The 16,389-nt window shown below is 39.7% G+C and overlaps 1 protein-coding gene across 4 annotated transcripts in view; it reads left to right on the top strand.

Moving 5' to 3' along the window:
• The window catches only part of PDE1A (phosphodiesterase 1A), a 244,925-nt gene that overhangs the window by 141,068 nt on the left and 87,468 nt on the right, over nucleotides 1-16,389 (top strand). For all 4 annotated transcript variants that reach the window (XM_084643372.1, XM_084643371.1, XM_084643369.1 and 1 more), the window contains exon 2: nucleotides 14,480-14,593. In XM_084643372.1, the coding sequence (XP_084499498.1) occupies nucleotides 14,480-14,593 (114 nt within the window). The remainder of the gene's footprint in view (nucleotides 1-14,479; nucleotides 14,594-16,389) is intronic.

Raw genomic sequence — 16,389 nt, 5'->3', positions numbered from 1 at the left:
ATGGCAACGGAATGGGAGAAAGGGAATACTCATGGAGGCTTGAATCCGATGGTCCCTCTTATGATGAGCAGGAAGAAACTAGATACATTAAGGAAAAGGGGAAGATGTAAGACACATGTACATTTAATTTCTATCTCATTGGCTATGAATAGGGTGTTTAAAGGGGTATGGGATGATGTCTTTTTAAGAGATCACGCTTTTAGATTAATCTTGTTTAATGCAAGGTAGATAATAAAACTGTTACCATCTGTTAGAGCTAGGCAGGAAATGTGTTTTGTGTCTAGGGTGACCAGATAGCAAGTATGAAAAATCAGGACCGGGGTGGGGGATAATAGGCACCTATATAAGAAAAAGCCCCAAATATTGGGACTATCCCTATAAAATCGGGACATCTGATCACCCTATTTGTATCCCAGGAAAATTTGAGGTATCTCAAAATGTTCCTGTTCCAAGTCGGGATGAGAAATAGAAATCTCAAATTTCTGAAAAATCTGAAGAAAAAAATCAGTTTGGGAATCCGTTAAAAGATTTGTTTTAATAACTTGTGAATATTTTGTTTTGATTTTGATCATTTTTTATTTTTAAACTGTTTCACTAGACTTCACTTAAATTTTTAAATGAAAAGTTGTTTTGAACCAGAAAATTGGATTTTTTTTTTATTTAGAAAAGGTCAAAACAATATTTTGAGTATTTCAAACTTTTTCATAATTTTTACAAGTTGAAAAATTCCTTGAACCTGACCCTTTCCTGCCAACACTGCAAAATATTTTGTCAAAGAATTCCTGACCAGTTCTACCGCCCATAATTTGATTCTGGATGAGGCTCCTGACTTTCCATGTGTCAATGAATATGGGATTGATAATGCTGGAGGGCTCTTATTAACTCAGGTGACCTCAGAGCACTTCTCTCAACAAGAACTGTGCTGAAAAGCTGATATGGCTGTATTGTTGACTTCTGATTTTAAATTCAGGAGGTCTCCCAGATCCATTTTCATAGTGTCCATTTGATATGTGAGTCCTGTCACAGGGTGAAGATAGAACTAATATTAGTGCATAAATCACCTCACTTGCACCATAGTATGCTTGCTTGAGTTAGTAAAGCTACTCTCTATAGTGCCTTGAGATAATCTAAATTATTCACGGTGCCTTATGTAGCAACCTGCCTGGAACTTGGAGGGAGGAGCACAGAAGGGGAAAGAGTTTTTGGAGGCGGCACCTGGAAGTCAGTCTGTGTGCACATGGCTAGAATGCTGGCTGCATCTCTGTAAATAGCTCTTTTAATAAAGAGGCAATTGAGTTTTACAAGCATGGTGCCCTCTCATGTTGTTATCAAGCACACGGTACATGAAATAGCTTAAATGTCCAGAGGGATTATGCCTCCTGTAGTTCACTCCAGGGATTCGAGGCCACTCTGACAAAATGTGGATCTCTCAGCAATTGTCTGGGTCACCCTGTATAGCTGGACATATTCTGTATTGTGTTCATAGTATGGGATTAGAGAGCAGTAGGATGGGAATTGTGCCCTATCATTTCACTACCACGTCCCTTTCATTCTGAAGAAGACACACACCTTTGCAGTCAGGGAAAGAGGGCTGTTTTCATAGATTGCTTTCAGTATATAACGAAACCCTTTGTGTTCCAGAGGGCACTTGGCAAAAATCCTGTTATGCCAATAGAGCATTCAACTATTGGTTAAATGGAATATTGTAATAATCTGGTATTTTCCATCATTAATGCAGAGGGTGTGGGAGACTGGGAAGGTTTTTTTCTTTGGGATGCCTGTTGTTTTTATGGCTAAGTTGAGATGTTTTAACTTTTGTATTATAAATGTTTAATGTACCCGGAGGACTGAATAGATGCAACTGGAAAAAAAGTCTTAATAAATACAAATAAAGTAAACAATCTGATCTCAACTAGGCGTGGACCTGAAAAGCCTATTTCCATGGAGGAATCAAATTAGCTTCTTGCATCATTGCATCAACAATCATGTGCTGATTGTTCCTTATCGGAGCTGTGGGAAACTTTTCTAACGAAACTTGAAAATTGGCAAAACTCACCTGGTTTTCATTAGAAACATTTGGACCAGGTTAGTTGAGAATTTTGCCAAAGTTCACAAACATTTTGTAGTACTTGGGTCAGTTTATAGTCTCACATGGAAATCATTTAAAATTTTGTGGTTTTGCATGGTTTCAGCCCAATATTAAAGCAATCTCAGAAGTTTTGACTGAGTATTGCTTTAAGTTTTCCTATATGTTTGAAACCCAAATGTTAAGTAAAACCCAAGCAATGCTAAATACATTGGTATTAGATACTATAGAATTAGACTCTGTGGAAACCCATATGATCAATGCATATGAAATGAAGCCACACAAAGAATTTGCACTATCCCTCTGTGAAACAAAACCACTTAATTTTGCTCAAATCTACTCAATCTTCTCACACCCACCTTACTCCCACCACCAAAATAGTCTTCTTTGTCTCTATCAAAATGTAGATTTTGGTGTATAATACATATCTGCAGAAGCCAAAATTTGCACTTTAATCTTACAGTATGGGGTAGTTTCAGCAAATCAGAACATCAGCTGAATTTACAGCATATTGAATATTTATTTCCCAATGACTGAATCATAATTACAGATCAGAGTGTACTACTGGTGGTGCTTAAAATAACAGTGAAATAGATGTGATTATTGAAACCCTTAGCAACAACAATGTTTCCTGAGCAGATGCTCAGTTACAGGAGAACCTCAAAAATAATATCACAAAACCCATTTGCTGCCCTTAGAATGTGATATTTCTTACATGTTAAGAAATATCCTTCTCACATTTCACAGTATCAAGAGACAGTGGGAGATGCTGCCCAAAAATAGAAAGAAAATGTGAGATAACCTATAAGATAAGAGTGTTTTTTCAAGTTGGGACAGTGGAGTAAGAATCAGGAGACCTTAGTCTGGCTCTGCCATTGACACACAGGCCTTGTCTTGACTGGCAAAATGGATGTTTTTCTCTCCTGGTAGCTTAACATGATTGAAAAGCCCTGTTAAGATGCAGGCTTACATGCCTGAAGCCATGTTGTCTGGCCGTGTTGTAGCCTAGGCACTGTTAATACTATTCTGAGACATTAGTTTAATACTGACTCAGAAGGAAAACACACATCTACTGAATCTGTATTAGCATTTCCTTGGTCTTTCTTTGAGGTCTCTCATCCAGGTATGTGATCAGGCCTGACATTGCATAGTTTTATATGATACAGCAGGGATGCTCAAACTTCATTGCACCGCGATCCCCTTCTGACAACAAAAATTACTACACAGCCTCAAGAGGGGTCCCTCAAGGGATTGAAGCCTGAGCCTTCCCAAGCCCTGCTGGTCCAGGGTTGGTGGGGCAAAGCCTAAACGTCGCTATCCTGGGCAGGGGAGCGCAAAGCCAAAGCCCAGGGCCCCAGACAGTCTAACTCCAGCCCTGGCAACCCCATTAAAATAGGGTTGTAACCCACTTTGGGGTCTCAACCCACAGTTTGAGAACTGCTGTGATACAGTATATCTCTGGTCTTCATTTTTCACATGCAATATTTATTTTGCATCCAACATAAACACCCATAAGGCCATTATTTCTTTTGTTAAGATGCAAAAAGATTTATAGACACAAATAATATTATTTTTAGCAATGATGATTAAAGAAAGTAGGGAATTCAGGTTGTGTGTGGAGGTGCACTATCTGGTTGTTTAGTACTATGTGCTATATGATTTCTGTTTCTCTGATATTTTTCGATTTATGGTATTTTCGTGTTTTTGTCAGAGGCACCCTACTATTCAGATATGTACCTTTTGTTGTTTTAGCAATGCAATTAAATAAATAATAAATATTCCTCCTAGTAAAGTATAAAGTTCAGCGGTTCTTGAGACAGTTATGGGAGGGAGGGGGAGATTATTTTTATAGGGAATTGTGGAAGTCAAAAGAGAAATAGGCTAGTTTGTTTAGCTGGTATGATTGTTCTGATATTGGGTCATTATAGTCCTATTTCTTGGTTTCTCCTCTAAATGCCTGAAGTATTTTGTGCAGCTACCTGAGTTCAGAACTGATATGGGTCCAGCCATCTTGGGTTTGTTTTGCGGGGGGGAAGGGGAATGTTTGAAACAAACAAGCGAACCGTTTTATTTTTAGTGCAGTGGGATGGTTTGTTCTTTTAACTGATGGGTCATTGGCCCCTTGCTCAAGGTGGCAATGTTTTGAATAATGATGTAATTGCTGCCTTTGGAAGTTGGGGAACTATTGGGTGAGTCATGGGTTCTGTCAATTGTGAATATTATTTAACAGGTTATTGCAAGTGTCGCCTACAGGTGGTAAAATTGGTTTCCAATTTGAGTGCTAGGTAATTTGAGGAAAATTACAATCTTACTAAAGTTACTAGAGACTTGTAAAGAACAAATCATCAGTAACCACATTATTAGAATAGCTACCCTCCTCCCCCGACTTTCAATTCTAAGATACAGATTATTCCCGTTTTAGGTCTTTAAAAGTTCCTTTGAATGGATCAAATACCCATATTTTCATAGTTATGAGTGGTTATTTACTTTTCTAGACAGTAGCTCAATATTAAAATTTCTAAATAAAACATGCAATTATACACTAAAATAAACACTAGCAAGTGCCCTTACTCCACTAAACAAACAAGTATTTACCAATTTTATTTTTCAAAGGATTAATACATTTTGCACACAAGGATTATCTCAACTATTCCTGGGAATTACTGCAGTATAAGTGTTAAATGATGATAATAAACCTCATTTTCCTTTTGTCTAAGTATGCTAAGCTTGGTACCCAGCCATGATACTGGTGCTCAGCAAGCACCCAACTTCAGTCTAACAAAATCTGCTGCAACAGGGGGGTCTCTTCCCATACAATTTACAAATTGCAGATGTTCTCCTCATTCAGATTCATCCTTGCAAACCACAATTGCTGGTTTTGGAAGGAGGTTACCGGTTCTCCTAAGAAGATTAGGCTTTGTTGTCCACAAATCTAGCCAAGAATTTCTTTTGCATGATGCATCAATCACTCTGCCTCCTTTTTTGTCCTAACTTCATAATAGTTGGTTTTTCTTATTTTGTTACTATGGCCCCCTTGAGTTTTTATTATCATTATTGTTTATTATTTATTATTAATAGATAAGCTATTACCAGCAGGACAGTGGAGTGGGAGGAGGTATTGTTTCATGGTCTCTGTGTGTATATAATGTCTTCTGCAGTTTCCACGGTATGCATCCGATGAAGTGAGCTGTAGCTCATGAAAGCTCATGCTCAAATAAATTGGTTAGCCTCTAAGGTGCCACAAGTACTCCTTTTCTTTTTGTTTATTATTTGTTAGCAATGCAGTTTGCAGGCCATAAATCTCCACCTCTGAGAAAGAGGTAACTGCATTCATGTCTATGTATTTGCCTAATGACTTGTCTCATACTTCCTTTCCATTTCCCACAGTTAATTCAAAGGAAAATGAACACTGTTAACAGAGAAAAAGGTCCAGTACAACTGGAGCAATAATTCAGTTTTGGAACTTTCCTCTTTGTTCCTATAATTTCCTTTGTTTCTTGATGATTTGGGCCAAGTGTGCTGTAGTTACTTGTTACTTTGTCTCATTGATTGGCATATTTACTGTTTCCTTAAACATTTGATCTCTGTACTAAATCTGTCAGCTCTTCTGCCTTAATCTCTATGGATATTTTGCTTTTATGCAACACTGAGTAACTATCTACTGACAGTTCACATGCCATGCTCACCCATTTAATTAGTGTGGCTGCTTGGGGAAGTCATTCTCTAACCTTCCCTATGTTCCAGGTAATTATAAACATACAGATTTTCCCTATGGAGTGTCCTACTCTGCCTGCTCTGGATCCGCTCCACACACTCTACCAGGCTTATTAAAGCAGGAGACACGAAGTGCCATCAGTACCCACTTGTTATCATTTAATTATACATCCTCTGTCCTTTTGTGATTGCCTGGCCTATTCTGAATCTCTTAGACATTTACTTGTGACACACAGTCAAGAGCCGAAGCTTCTGTCTGGGTCTACCTTCCCTACACAAATATGAGCCGTGATTCTAAATCATAGAAATATCAGGCTGGAAGGGATGTCAAGAGGTCATCTTGTCCAGCCCCATGCACTGTGGCAGGTCTAACTATACCCAGACCATCCCTGTATTTAAAAACCTCCAACAATAGGAATTCTACCTTAGAAGCCCATTCCAGAGCTTTAACTATCTTTATAGTTGGAAAGTCTCCCCTAATATCTAACCTAAATTTTCCTTGCTACAGATTAATCTTATTACTACTTGCCCTACCTTCAGCCTACATGAAGAACAGTTGATCAGCATCCTCTTTGTAACATCCGTTAACATATTTGAAGACTGTTTTCAGGTCCCCCCGCAGTCTTCTTTTCTCAAGACTAAACATCCCCGGTTTCTTTAACCTTTCCTCATAGGTCAGGTTTTTGCATTTTTGTTGCTCTCCTCTGGACTCTCTCCACTTTGTCCACACACATCTTACCGTGGCACCCAATCCTGGACACAGTACTCAGGCTGAGGCCTAACCAGGGCCAAGCAGAGTGGCACAGTTACCTTCCGTGTCTTACATACAACACTCCTGTTAATACACCCCAGAATATTACCCTTTTCTTAGCTGCATTACATTGTTGACTCATAAGCAATTTGTGACCCGCTATAACCAATTGATCCTTTTCCAGCAGTATGACTGCCTAGCCAGCTATTCTCCATTTTATATTTGTGCATTTGACTTTCTTCTTCCTAAGTGGAGTACTTTGCACTTGTCTTTATTGAATTTCATCTTCTTGGTTTCAGACCAATTCTCCAATTTGTCAAGTTACTTTAAATTGTAATCCTGTCCTCCGAAGCGCTAGCAACCCCTTATAGCTTGGTGTCATCATTCACAAATTTTATAAGCATACTCTCCACTCCATTCCCAAAGTCATTAATGAAAATATTGAATTGTACTGGACCTAGGAGAAGACCTCTGTGAAATCCCAATAGATACATGCTCCCAGTTTGACAGCAAACTACTCTGAGTGCAGTTTTTCAACCAGTTGTGCACCCACCATATAGTAATTTCATCTAGATCACATTTCCCTAGTTTGCTTATGAGAATGCTATGTGGGACCATGTCAAAGCCTTACTGAAATCAAGATATATCCTGTGCAGTGTGGAGCATATTTTGAAGAGCTCCCATCCACTAGGCTAGTAACCTTGTCAAAGAAGACAACCTGTGCTATCTTTGTAATGTCATATTGTAGGGTCGAAGTGACTGACAGGCAGATTTCCCAGAGGGCCCCAGGATTTATAGGATCCCCATAGAACCCCTCCACTGGGTGGCAATTTAAGCATTAATCCATATCCAATCTCTGCATGTCCCAACAAAATTTAGATTAATCTATGTGGGATTGGATGCATCAGTGGAGAAGAGTGGAGCTAGGAGCTGGGATGGGGATACTAGGAGGGCTTGACCTGGCTCCCCTCTGCTGCCTATTGTATTTTTAATTTAACATTCTATGCTGTGATCTGAGGTTCCCTACAGTACATGCCATGGCAGCATAACAAAGTCAAACACCGAGGGATCAGTGCACATGGCAGACCAAGTACTGAGGCAGCCTGGCCTACTGGAAAACCACAACATGAAGTAGTGTCAGTGGTGTGCCAATCTCATCTGAGGGAAGCAGAGAGAATCCCTGCCCCTAGACCTTTTGATATTAGTGTTAGGCAGATTGTCTGAACGTGCAAATAGCAGTGGGTGGGTGGGAGGGATGAGGATGCAGGCATCTCTAAGTTACTGGTTTTCTTTGTGGGGAACAGGCATCTCTTAGAGGGGGAGTGCAGGAAATACGTCTGTGTGGACATCTAGATCCATCTCAGCCTCCATGTGGGAGGCCTCTCTGCATGTCTGTAAGTGAATGATGGAGCAGCAGCATTTGTAAGTGGTGTGCAGGGTAGAGTGTGGTATGGATGAAGGGAGAGATTGAGGTGCAGTGGTTAAGGAGAGACTGAGAAGTTCAAAAGTTAAAATTAGAAGAGAGAAACAGGGATGGTTAGAAAAGAGTAAGACAGAAGAAAAGGAAGAAGAGGGTGGAGAAGAGGAAGAAAATACTAAGGAAGATTAGAAAGAAGGAATGAGAAAATGAAAATAAAGGGGAAGAAGGAATAGAACAATACAGGAAAAGAAAGGAGGTGGAGAAATAGTGGAGACAGTGTCAGGAAAAAAACAATTATTGATGTTTATTTGTTGAACATAGTGAGTTCACCACTATCAGAAACACGGGATGACACAGTCCCTGTCCTAGAACTTACAGTCCAAAGCCCTGATCTTGCAAAGAGCAGTACTGACTTCAGTGGGGCTCCAAGTGAGTGCAGAGATCCACCCACAGGTTTCACTTTTCAGGACTGTGGCCTAAATCAGATTCTGTGCTTTTAAACTCAATTGCCCTGGCTTTACTAGCATTTGTGTGGGGAATGCAAAAGGGGAAATCTTTAAAGTAATTTGAGAGCATATGTAGTGTTGTCAGACAGACTATATTTCCAAAAGGGAGGAAGAGAGCAGAAGAACTGCCTCCTTCCCCTGTTTGCCTCTGTGCAGGGCCCAGAGACATTCCTAGACCTAAGGGGTTAGCCCTAGAGTACAGTCGGCAGTACTGTGGTCATGTGCCCTATACATACCTGCGATAGGAGGGGTGGTTCTTGGTGGTCCTGTGAAACAGCCAGCAGATCTGGGTCTGCACTCTCTAAGAGGATGCAGCAGCATCCAGTTCTCCCAGAGGAACCATGCCTAGTTCAGACACAATATCTCAGGCAGCTGCCCCTAAACAGGTGCTCCTTGTGTTGGTCTTCACTTCTTCTCTTCCCTCACCCCACGCTTCTCTGTCTTGAAAGGCTTTACTTCTAACACTTCCATTGCTAGGTTATCTTCTTTGATATGCAGTTCAATGGGTAAATGACCAGTTAATTAAGATGAAACAGTATTCCTATCATTTTCTCCGCTAATTTGAATTGAAAGAGGACTTTCCACCTGCTGGTCTGATAATTTTCATGTCTACGTTTGACTGTAGCCTCTTTTAGTGATTCAAACAATCAAATCATAGTCATTAATTGTATTTGCCGTCCTATTGAACTCTTCACGGTTATCTCCCCCATCACCTTTGTGACCCTGGGTTGGCTACTATAAATTTTCTGCATTGGAGCCAAAAATACAAAAATAATGCAGGTTCTAAATTAGATGTTTCATCATTCTGCCTGTCAAGGAATTCTTTAAATTATAGACACTCATTTGGATTTTATTTCCTAATCTTTAACTTTCAGAATAGACATTAAGATTTTGTCTTTCAAAAAACCCTTGCCCCGTTTTTATGAGGATGAACTTGGCACCGGACAGCGTTCATTTGAAAATGGAATGCTGATTTCTCATTCCAACACTTCATGTGACTATAGCAGTATGCCACTATAACTGCAGATATGATGGTTTAGTTGTAATAATAATAAAAAGAAATGCTGTCCCCTGTTTCTATTTGTCCTATACGGGCTAAGTCCTGCCCTGGTCAGATCAGGAATTGGGAGAGTAGAAGCTGTGCTCAGTGTATTCTCTCAGTAGGGTGACTTTTAGCTAAAACAGATTTCTTGCAGAGAAGGCTAGGGGCTGCTTTGTGGAGCACATTTTGAAGAGCACCTAAACTGTGTCATTCCCTTCCCTTCCCACAGTGAAGGACATACAAACTACCACACCTTCCCTCAGGCTGCATCCCCCCACTTCCCATCCTGGGACACAGTCCCATCCCCCTACCCCCATATTCTACCCGTGTTTTAAAATTCCTTTTCCAAAAGAAGTTTTAAAGATTTTTCTGTTTCATAAGGGTATTTTTCTACAGGGCGGATCTGAAAGAAATACCACAAAAGGTGCTCAGGCCCCGCCCACTCGCTCTGTGCGTCTTCCTGCTTGCCTCTTCAGCAGGCAGCATCAAGTGTTGAGGTAAAGGCTCTTATCTTTCAAACACCTTCCTGAACTTGTAGAGGAGTCCCGTGAAGGAAGAATCATCCCTATCACTGTTCCTATCACCCAGTCCCCATGGGCCTTTGGCCCCTTGCTGAGGTCTGGGGTGGAAACTCTCCAGGTTTCCATTGCTTTCCTGCTCTTTGCAGGGCGCTGAGGAGGAAAGAACTACTCTCCCTTGGTTCTCCAGGTTTTAGTTATTCCCCAGCCTCCGTGTAGGGGATTTCCTACCCCACCAGGCTTCTCCTTCTCTCTAGTCCTATGCAAGATTCTAATGTGTGAAGACAGGGGGCTCATCTGGCAGGCTATTACAGCTCCTCTTATTCCCCAGCTTCTTGTGGAGATTGTAGGAAAAGGAGACTCTTCTGACCCAAGCTTTTCTGCTGCTCTTATTGAAGAAGACCCTTTTGCAGAACCAGAATGAGCTCCCCAGACCAGCAGTCCATGTCATCATGTTAGTCTAGGAGACAAGTGCACCTTTCCATCAGCAAAACCATGAAACTGACAATATGCAAAGTGCTAACAAGTGCACAAAATAAACAAAGTGTGTGTGTGTGGGGGGGGGAGAGACAGAAGAACATTATTTCTTATTAAGTTTCTACTGGAGTAATTTTAGGGATTCCTTGTAATTACAGTGGTAAAAAAAATCAAACAAATGTGATTTTTCATGTTCCTTTAAGTTCTCTGTCTCAGGGTCTTTAATAAAACCCATATTTATATCTGCACTGATGCTCTGTGGCCTCTGCACTCATTAAAATACAGCAGGGAACTCTTTAAAATGTTTGAGTAAACACATACTGATGAACTATAAGTGCTTGGTGCTTTGGCATATGATGATTCTCTTTCAGTATTAAGAGCCACTCAGTCACTTCCTGCAGATTACTAAAATCCATTTAACTAGATGAGCTTCTGCTTCTAGATATTTATTCTTTACTTGAACAAATAAGCAAGTCAAACTACATATCAGTTATTTAAATAATACAGCACTATTATTTTGACTCTTCTTTCCCTTCTTTATACATACATACATACATACATACAAATTAATCTCTTGTGTAGTGAGGCACAATTCCATTAGCTTCTGAGGAGTTGCAGCTGCTTACAGCAGGGCAGAATTTGGTCTGTTGTGTGCCCTGATTATTACTAATTTATACAGTCCCTTCATAGCTGTGAAGGTTAAAGTGGGCTCACTGCACATCATTCTGCTTGAAGTAGTTATGACTTCATGTCTTTTGGGAGAGTTTAATGGATCTCCTAGGGGTTTATTGCTTAAGGTTTAATTTTTTGCTTTTTCTACTCTAAATTAGAATCTGTACTTGAGATAAAAAAAAATTAAACCACCCACTCAGCTAATGAAAATGCATGTGTAAAAGAAAGCAGATTTCAGTATTCCAACCAGGAACAGGTGGAAGGCATTGGGGCATTAAAATATGTATGTATTTATATATGGCCCTGGTCTGATCTATCCAGATAGCTGCAGACAGAGCTGAAATAATTTAAACCTAACTGAGTTGTTCATTTTCTTATAATGTTGGTGAAGTCAGAACTGATCACTTTAATTTTCATGGGGAGGGGTGTAAAAGGCTAGTTTGGTATTATGTATATATGCTACAGTACATAACATTGGGCCTGATTCTGCTCTTACTTACATAAGTGTAAATCAGGAGTTGAAATCAAGGGGGTTACCCTGGAGTGAAACAGATTCAAAACCCAGATGTGTCATGAGCCTCAGAAATTCTGGTACCCACACATGATGTAAATCACCAGTTTATGAATGTCAGACTGTTTTTGCTGAAAACTCAGCAATCCCTGAAAGCAATCCTAACCTAACCTCAGAATCCTTGTAAAGCCATTTAAAAAATTCAGGTGGTTAATATCTACTTTCACAAAGAGCTGCAGGCGAACATGTGACTTGCTCCTGCTGTTATTGACATCAGTCGCACAACTGTTGGTGACTTCAGAGGAGCAGTATTGGTCCTTTAAAAACATTGCTTACCAAGAATATCCCCAAGGGCCTGATTTCTGCAAGGAATGCTGAGACTTAGGTTACCAATTTTGGTTGGATGTATTCCTGGAGGTTTCATCATGACATACTTTTAAATTAAAGATTAATCTTTAATTTCTGGAGCCTCCGGCAACCCTAGCTGAGACCAGGACATATCTGTACTCATGTCAGAACAATATAGAGAAAAAATAGCTTGGTTTCTATGGCTGATTACTTAGATTGTAAACTCTTTGGGACAGAGACTGTCTTTTTGTTTTTTGTCTGTAGCGCACATAGCACAATGCAGTCGTGGTCCATGCCTGAGCCACGATGCTGGTGATGATAATATGGTACCTTTATACTTTAAATGGATTGTAAGAGTTTTGCTGCAAATAGCATTTTAATTTTTTAACTCCATAAATTTTAATCAAGAGTGATCCAATACTGAGTACAGGTCTAATAAAAATCATAATGAATGGACATTGGCTCCACATTACATTTAATTAATTAACCTTTATCTTAGTGTCTCACTGGAACCACAGGGATAGGAAATATAACACTTTTTCACAAAAGGGGCACAAATATGAAATTATTTCTGAAGGGAGATTCAGATTTACTGAGACTGATTCTCAATTTAAATGCACTTCTTCAGCCAAAAGCTTGCACTGCTACATTAGCTTGGAAAAAGTCAAGATAATAGTTTTAATAAAATTATTTTAAAAGGAATGAAGTGGCATATTTCATTTTAAAGATATGCTTTTCTCTTGTCATATAATCCTGTGGTTCACTTCAGCATTGAAAGAAAATAAATTGCCGTCTCCGAAAAAGGAAAATTCATCTTTGAAAAACCTATATGCCTCAGGTCTGGATAGTTTTCAGGGGATTAATTTTTCTCCATTAGCCTCAAAGGACTTGTCTGGTCAAGTAGGAAGAAAAGGGTTATGGCTCCTTTAATAGTTCACCCCCTCTTGTGGGTTGGGATGGGGGCATCATCTGAGCTGCGGGCTGGCAGGAGGAGCTCAGGTAAGCCAGTGGTTCTCTGTGGACCAGGTGGAGGGTATATATATATTCTGTTCTGCCAGACAGAACCCTCTCCCACATCAGTTGCTCCAGCACATTGGGATTGCTGTAGGCCAGGTTTTTGTGATCTCCTGTGGCCATTTCACTGATCACCTCTTTTGAGACTGGTAAGGAATTTTTCCCTCACTTCCAGATTGGCTGAAGCAGGATTTTTTTGTTTTATTTTCACCTTCCCCACAACAGCTCCAGGACTTGCCTAGGTACGTTAGGAGGAATGGTTCAAGTTGTGACAACTTGGCAGGTGCCCAGTGCAGGTACTCGTTCCACAGGCGGTCCGGTTCCCTGATAAACTGGAATGGGAAGTGGACTTAGGGGAAGGCATCCCCTAAAGAATCTGGGGAACAGGATTAGGGCTTCTAATATCTGGCACTGTGAGAAGATAAGTCCCTTTACCCTTATATGAGGGGAGAGTGGTGGGATCCCAGTAACAGTCTGGGGACAGCTGGGGGAGGGTGTGCTGATAGCAGCCTTCCCCCAATAGGTGCAAATGATTAAGGAAGGAATCATGACCTGCACTGTACAAGTTATTACCAGGTAGCTCTCAGAGGAGTTCAGTTAATAAAGTTGTGGCCTAATTAAACCACATCCCATGTATCTTGCTTTTCTTCCTGTATGTCTGGGACAACAGTGAACTGTCATTGATAAGACTGAAGTTTCATTGCTCTACATGGTTAGCTTAAGCAGGCTCAGAACTGAGTTTCCCCCATCAATGGGAATGGATGGAATCTGAACCAAAATAAAAAAACACGGGGGAATATGTTTGGATTTTTCTAATGCTATAGTTACTACCTTCTAGCTGGCAAAAACGATGAATCCTCTCTAAACAAATGAAAGCAATAGAGCTTTAGTTTAAAAACAAAAGCAAAATCTGAGGCTAAAATGTATTGGAGGAGAAAATAAAAATGAAAACAGGAATTGAAGCTAGGTATACAGAAGGCTAACATTTCACTGCACCTTGTTGACAGATGATTGTTTTTAAAGGGCAGGCCTTTTAGAACTAAAACAACTTCTTGCTAATATCGTTGGTTATGTATAAATTAGACACAACCTTCATAGGTATAATCATAATTTTTTTAAAAAATATTTGTGCTGATAATTATTGAGCTCCTCTGATTTTATTGAAAGTTATCTTAATTATCTCCTCTTAATATGTTACAAATTCATAACGTTGTAAAAATGCACTGCTCATTACTACTATCTGTGTTCTAAAAACAGATGCTTTTTAATAAAAAAGAGAGAAGATAAAGGTTTTCTGTTTGCGCTATGGACAACTGTATTATTTCCTAAACTCCAGATAGAATACAGCGACTAAAATAGTTGCTAGATTTTTATGAATCCAAGAACATATAATGATGTGTTTATTTTGGTTTTTTTACAGATTAAGATGCCTGGTCAAGCAACTGGAGAAAGGTGATGTTAATGTGGTGGATTTAAAAAAGAATATTGAATATGCAGCATCTGTGTTGGAAGCAGTTTATATTGATGAAACCAGGTGAGTCTTCAAGGGGGAAAAACAAGACTTTTATGATGGGGCTTATATTGGACCATTGGTGTTTGCTCTTAATTCCAACTGACATCAGCTGGTGCTTAGCAGAAGACATAAGGACAGAATATGGCTCTTAGGTCTTAAGAGCAAGTGAAGGTATTTAAGATTCAGGGGATCAAATGTCACCTTCTGGAGAGCTTGCTCAGTTCCCATTTACTTTAATGGGAAAATGCGTTGAAGCACAATCCTATGTCATGAGAATTTATGGATGGGTATAACTGAAAAATCCAGCAGCCAGATTCTGATACTCTTTATCACTGTGAAGGGTACTTTACAGCACAAACATGCCTGTTAAAGAGACGAGAGTTGTTGTCAAGTGAAATGCTAATGAAGCTAAGTCTGAGAATCGTATTCTGGCCCACAATAAAGAACTTGAAAAACTAGGATTTGTTTTATTCTATTTTTCACAAATATAAAAACTTGATGATTGTTACTAGAATTATTACTTGCAATTATTTTTTTCAATGGTTTGACTTTAATGAGACTGTAAATTCTAAATATTCCTATATGTGACTTCTTGAAATAATTCTAAGACTTGCCCTGTAAGTGAAGTTAAACTAACTGTAAGGCAACTTTCTGGTGTTTCCCTAGGTCTTATATTTTACTGTACTGACCTTTTAAAGTTTTCTCCTGAACTGAATGTGCTTCCAAGAATGCCTGTCAAAGCTTCTCCAATATTATTTGGATGTCCAATGTGTGTCTGGTCCTGTTTCCTTATTCAATTTAAGAATGCCTGACCTTTTAATAATCATTTCAAGGACCTAACTCATCTCAATGTGCTTAATACACTATTGGAAGGCGCTCAGATACTATGATAAGCGCAGCATATGAACCTTTATAGAATAGAAAAGCTTCTACGTTTAGAAAGATGGATGGAAATACTCATGTAATATTTCTGTTCCCTTTTCCTTTAATTTCCTTCACATACCAAGAATTGCACATCTATAATTTTGAAGGCTCTCCCATGGGGGGGTTGTGGGGCTTGCTCCGCTCTGAAAAATGAGCAAATGAAATCACTGCAAAATAAATTGACCTTCAGCAGCAGTCTGTGCACCATTCACAGGAGTTCACATCACAGACTAATTCTTGCATCAGAAGGAGCCAGGCAGGATTAGCTGCTGCAGTGTCCTATTCCTGTCGTTAGCATGTGCATATTCCTGTAAGGGGCTGCAAAGCTACAACACCAGAAGAACTTTACTGAGTAGCCTGTCAGCCATTACACAGCACTCAGAGGCACTTTCAAAAGTTCCCGGAATGTCCCCAGTTGGGCAAGGTACTTAAGCACAGGACCTAATGTAAAGCACCTTAGGAGTCTCATTGACCTCTGTCCATGTGCTCTAAGGAACATTGCGCTTTTAAGTTAAGTATGTGCTTAAATATTTAGCTGACTTGGAGGTGTAATGAGCATATACAAAGCTAAGACAAGTCCCAGTGCCTACCCTGAAATGCTGACCCTAGAGCTACTACTGGCAAACCGTCTGCAAAGATGCTGAGGTAGAGGGCTTGAGGCTCAGGCCTTGACTCCATGAGAAAGCTACACCAGTTTAATTTAATTCATTTTATACTGATTTAGTTAAACTGGTGCAAACCCCTTTGTGGACATTTACTTCAGTTTATCTTAAATCAGTTCCTAATTGACTAAAGCTAAACCAAAATAAACCTGCTTTAAAGTGAACTGAGTGTCCACTCACGGCTTTTGGTTTAACGAAGGCTGTTTAAAAATCACACCCTTTAGCCTGTGT

Source organism: Lepidochelys olivacea, assembly GCF_965140295.1.
Source record: "Lepidochelys olivacea isolate rLepOli2 genome assembly, chromosome: 11".
NCBI classification, from domain to species: domain Eukaryota; kingdom Metazoa; phylum Chordata; order Testudines; family Cheloniidae; genus Lepidochelys; species Lepidochelys olivacea.
This window is presented reverse-complemented; position numbering and strand designations above follow the sequence as displayed.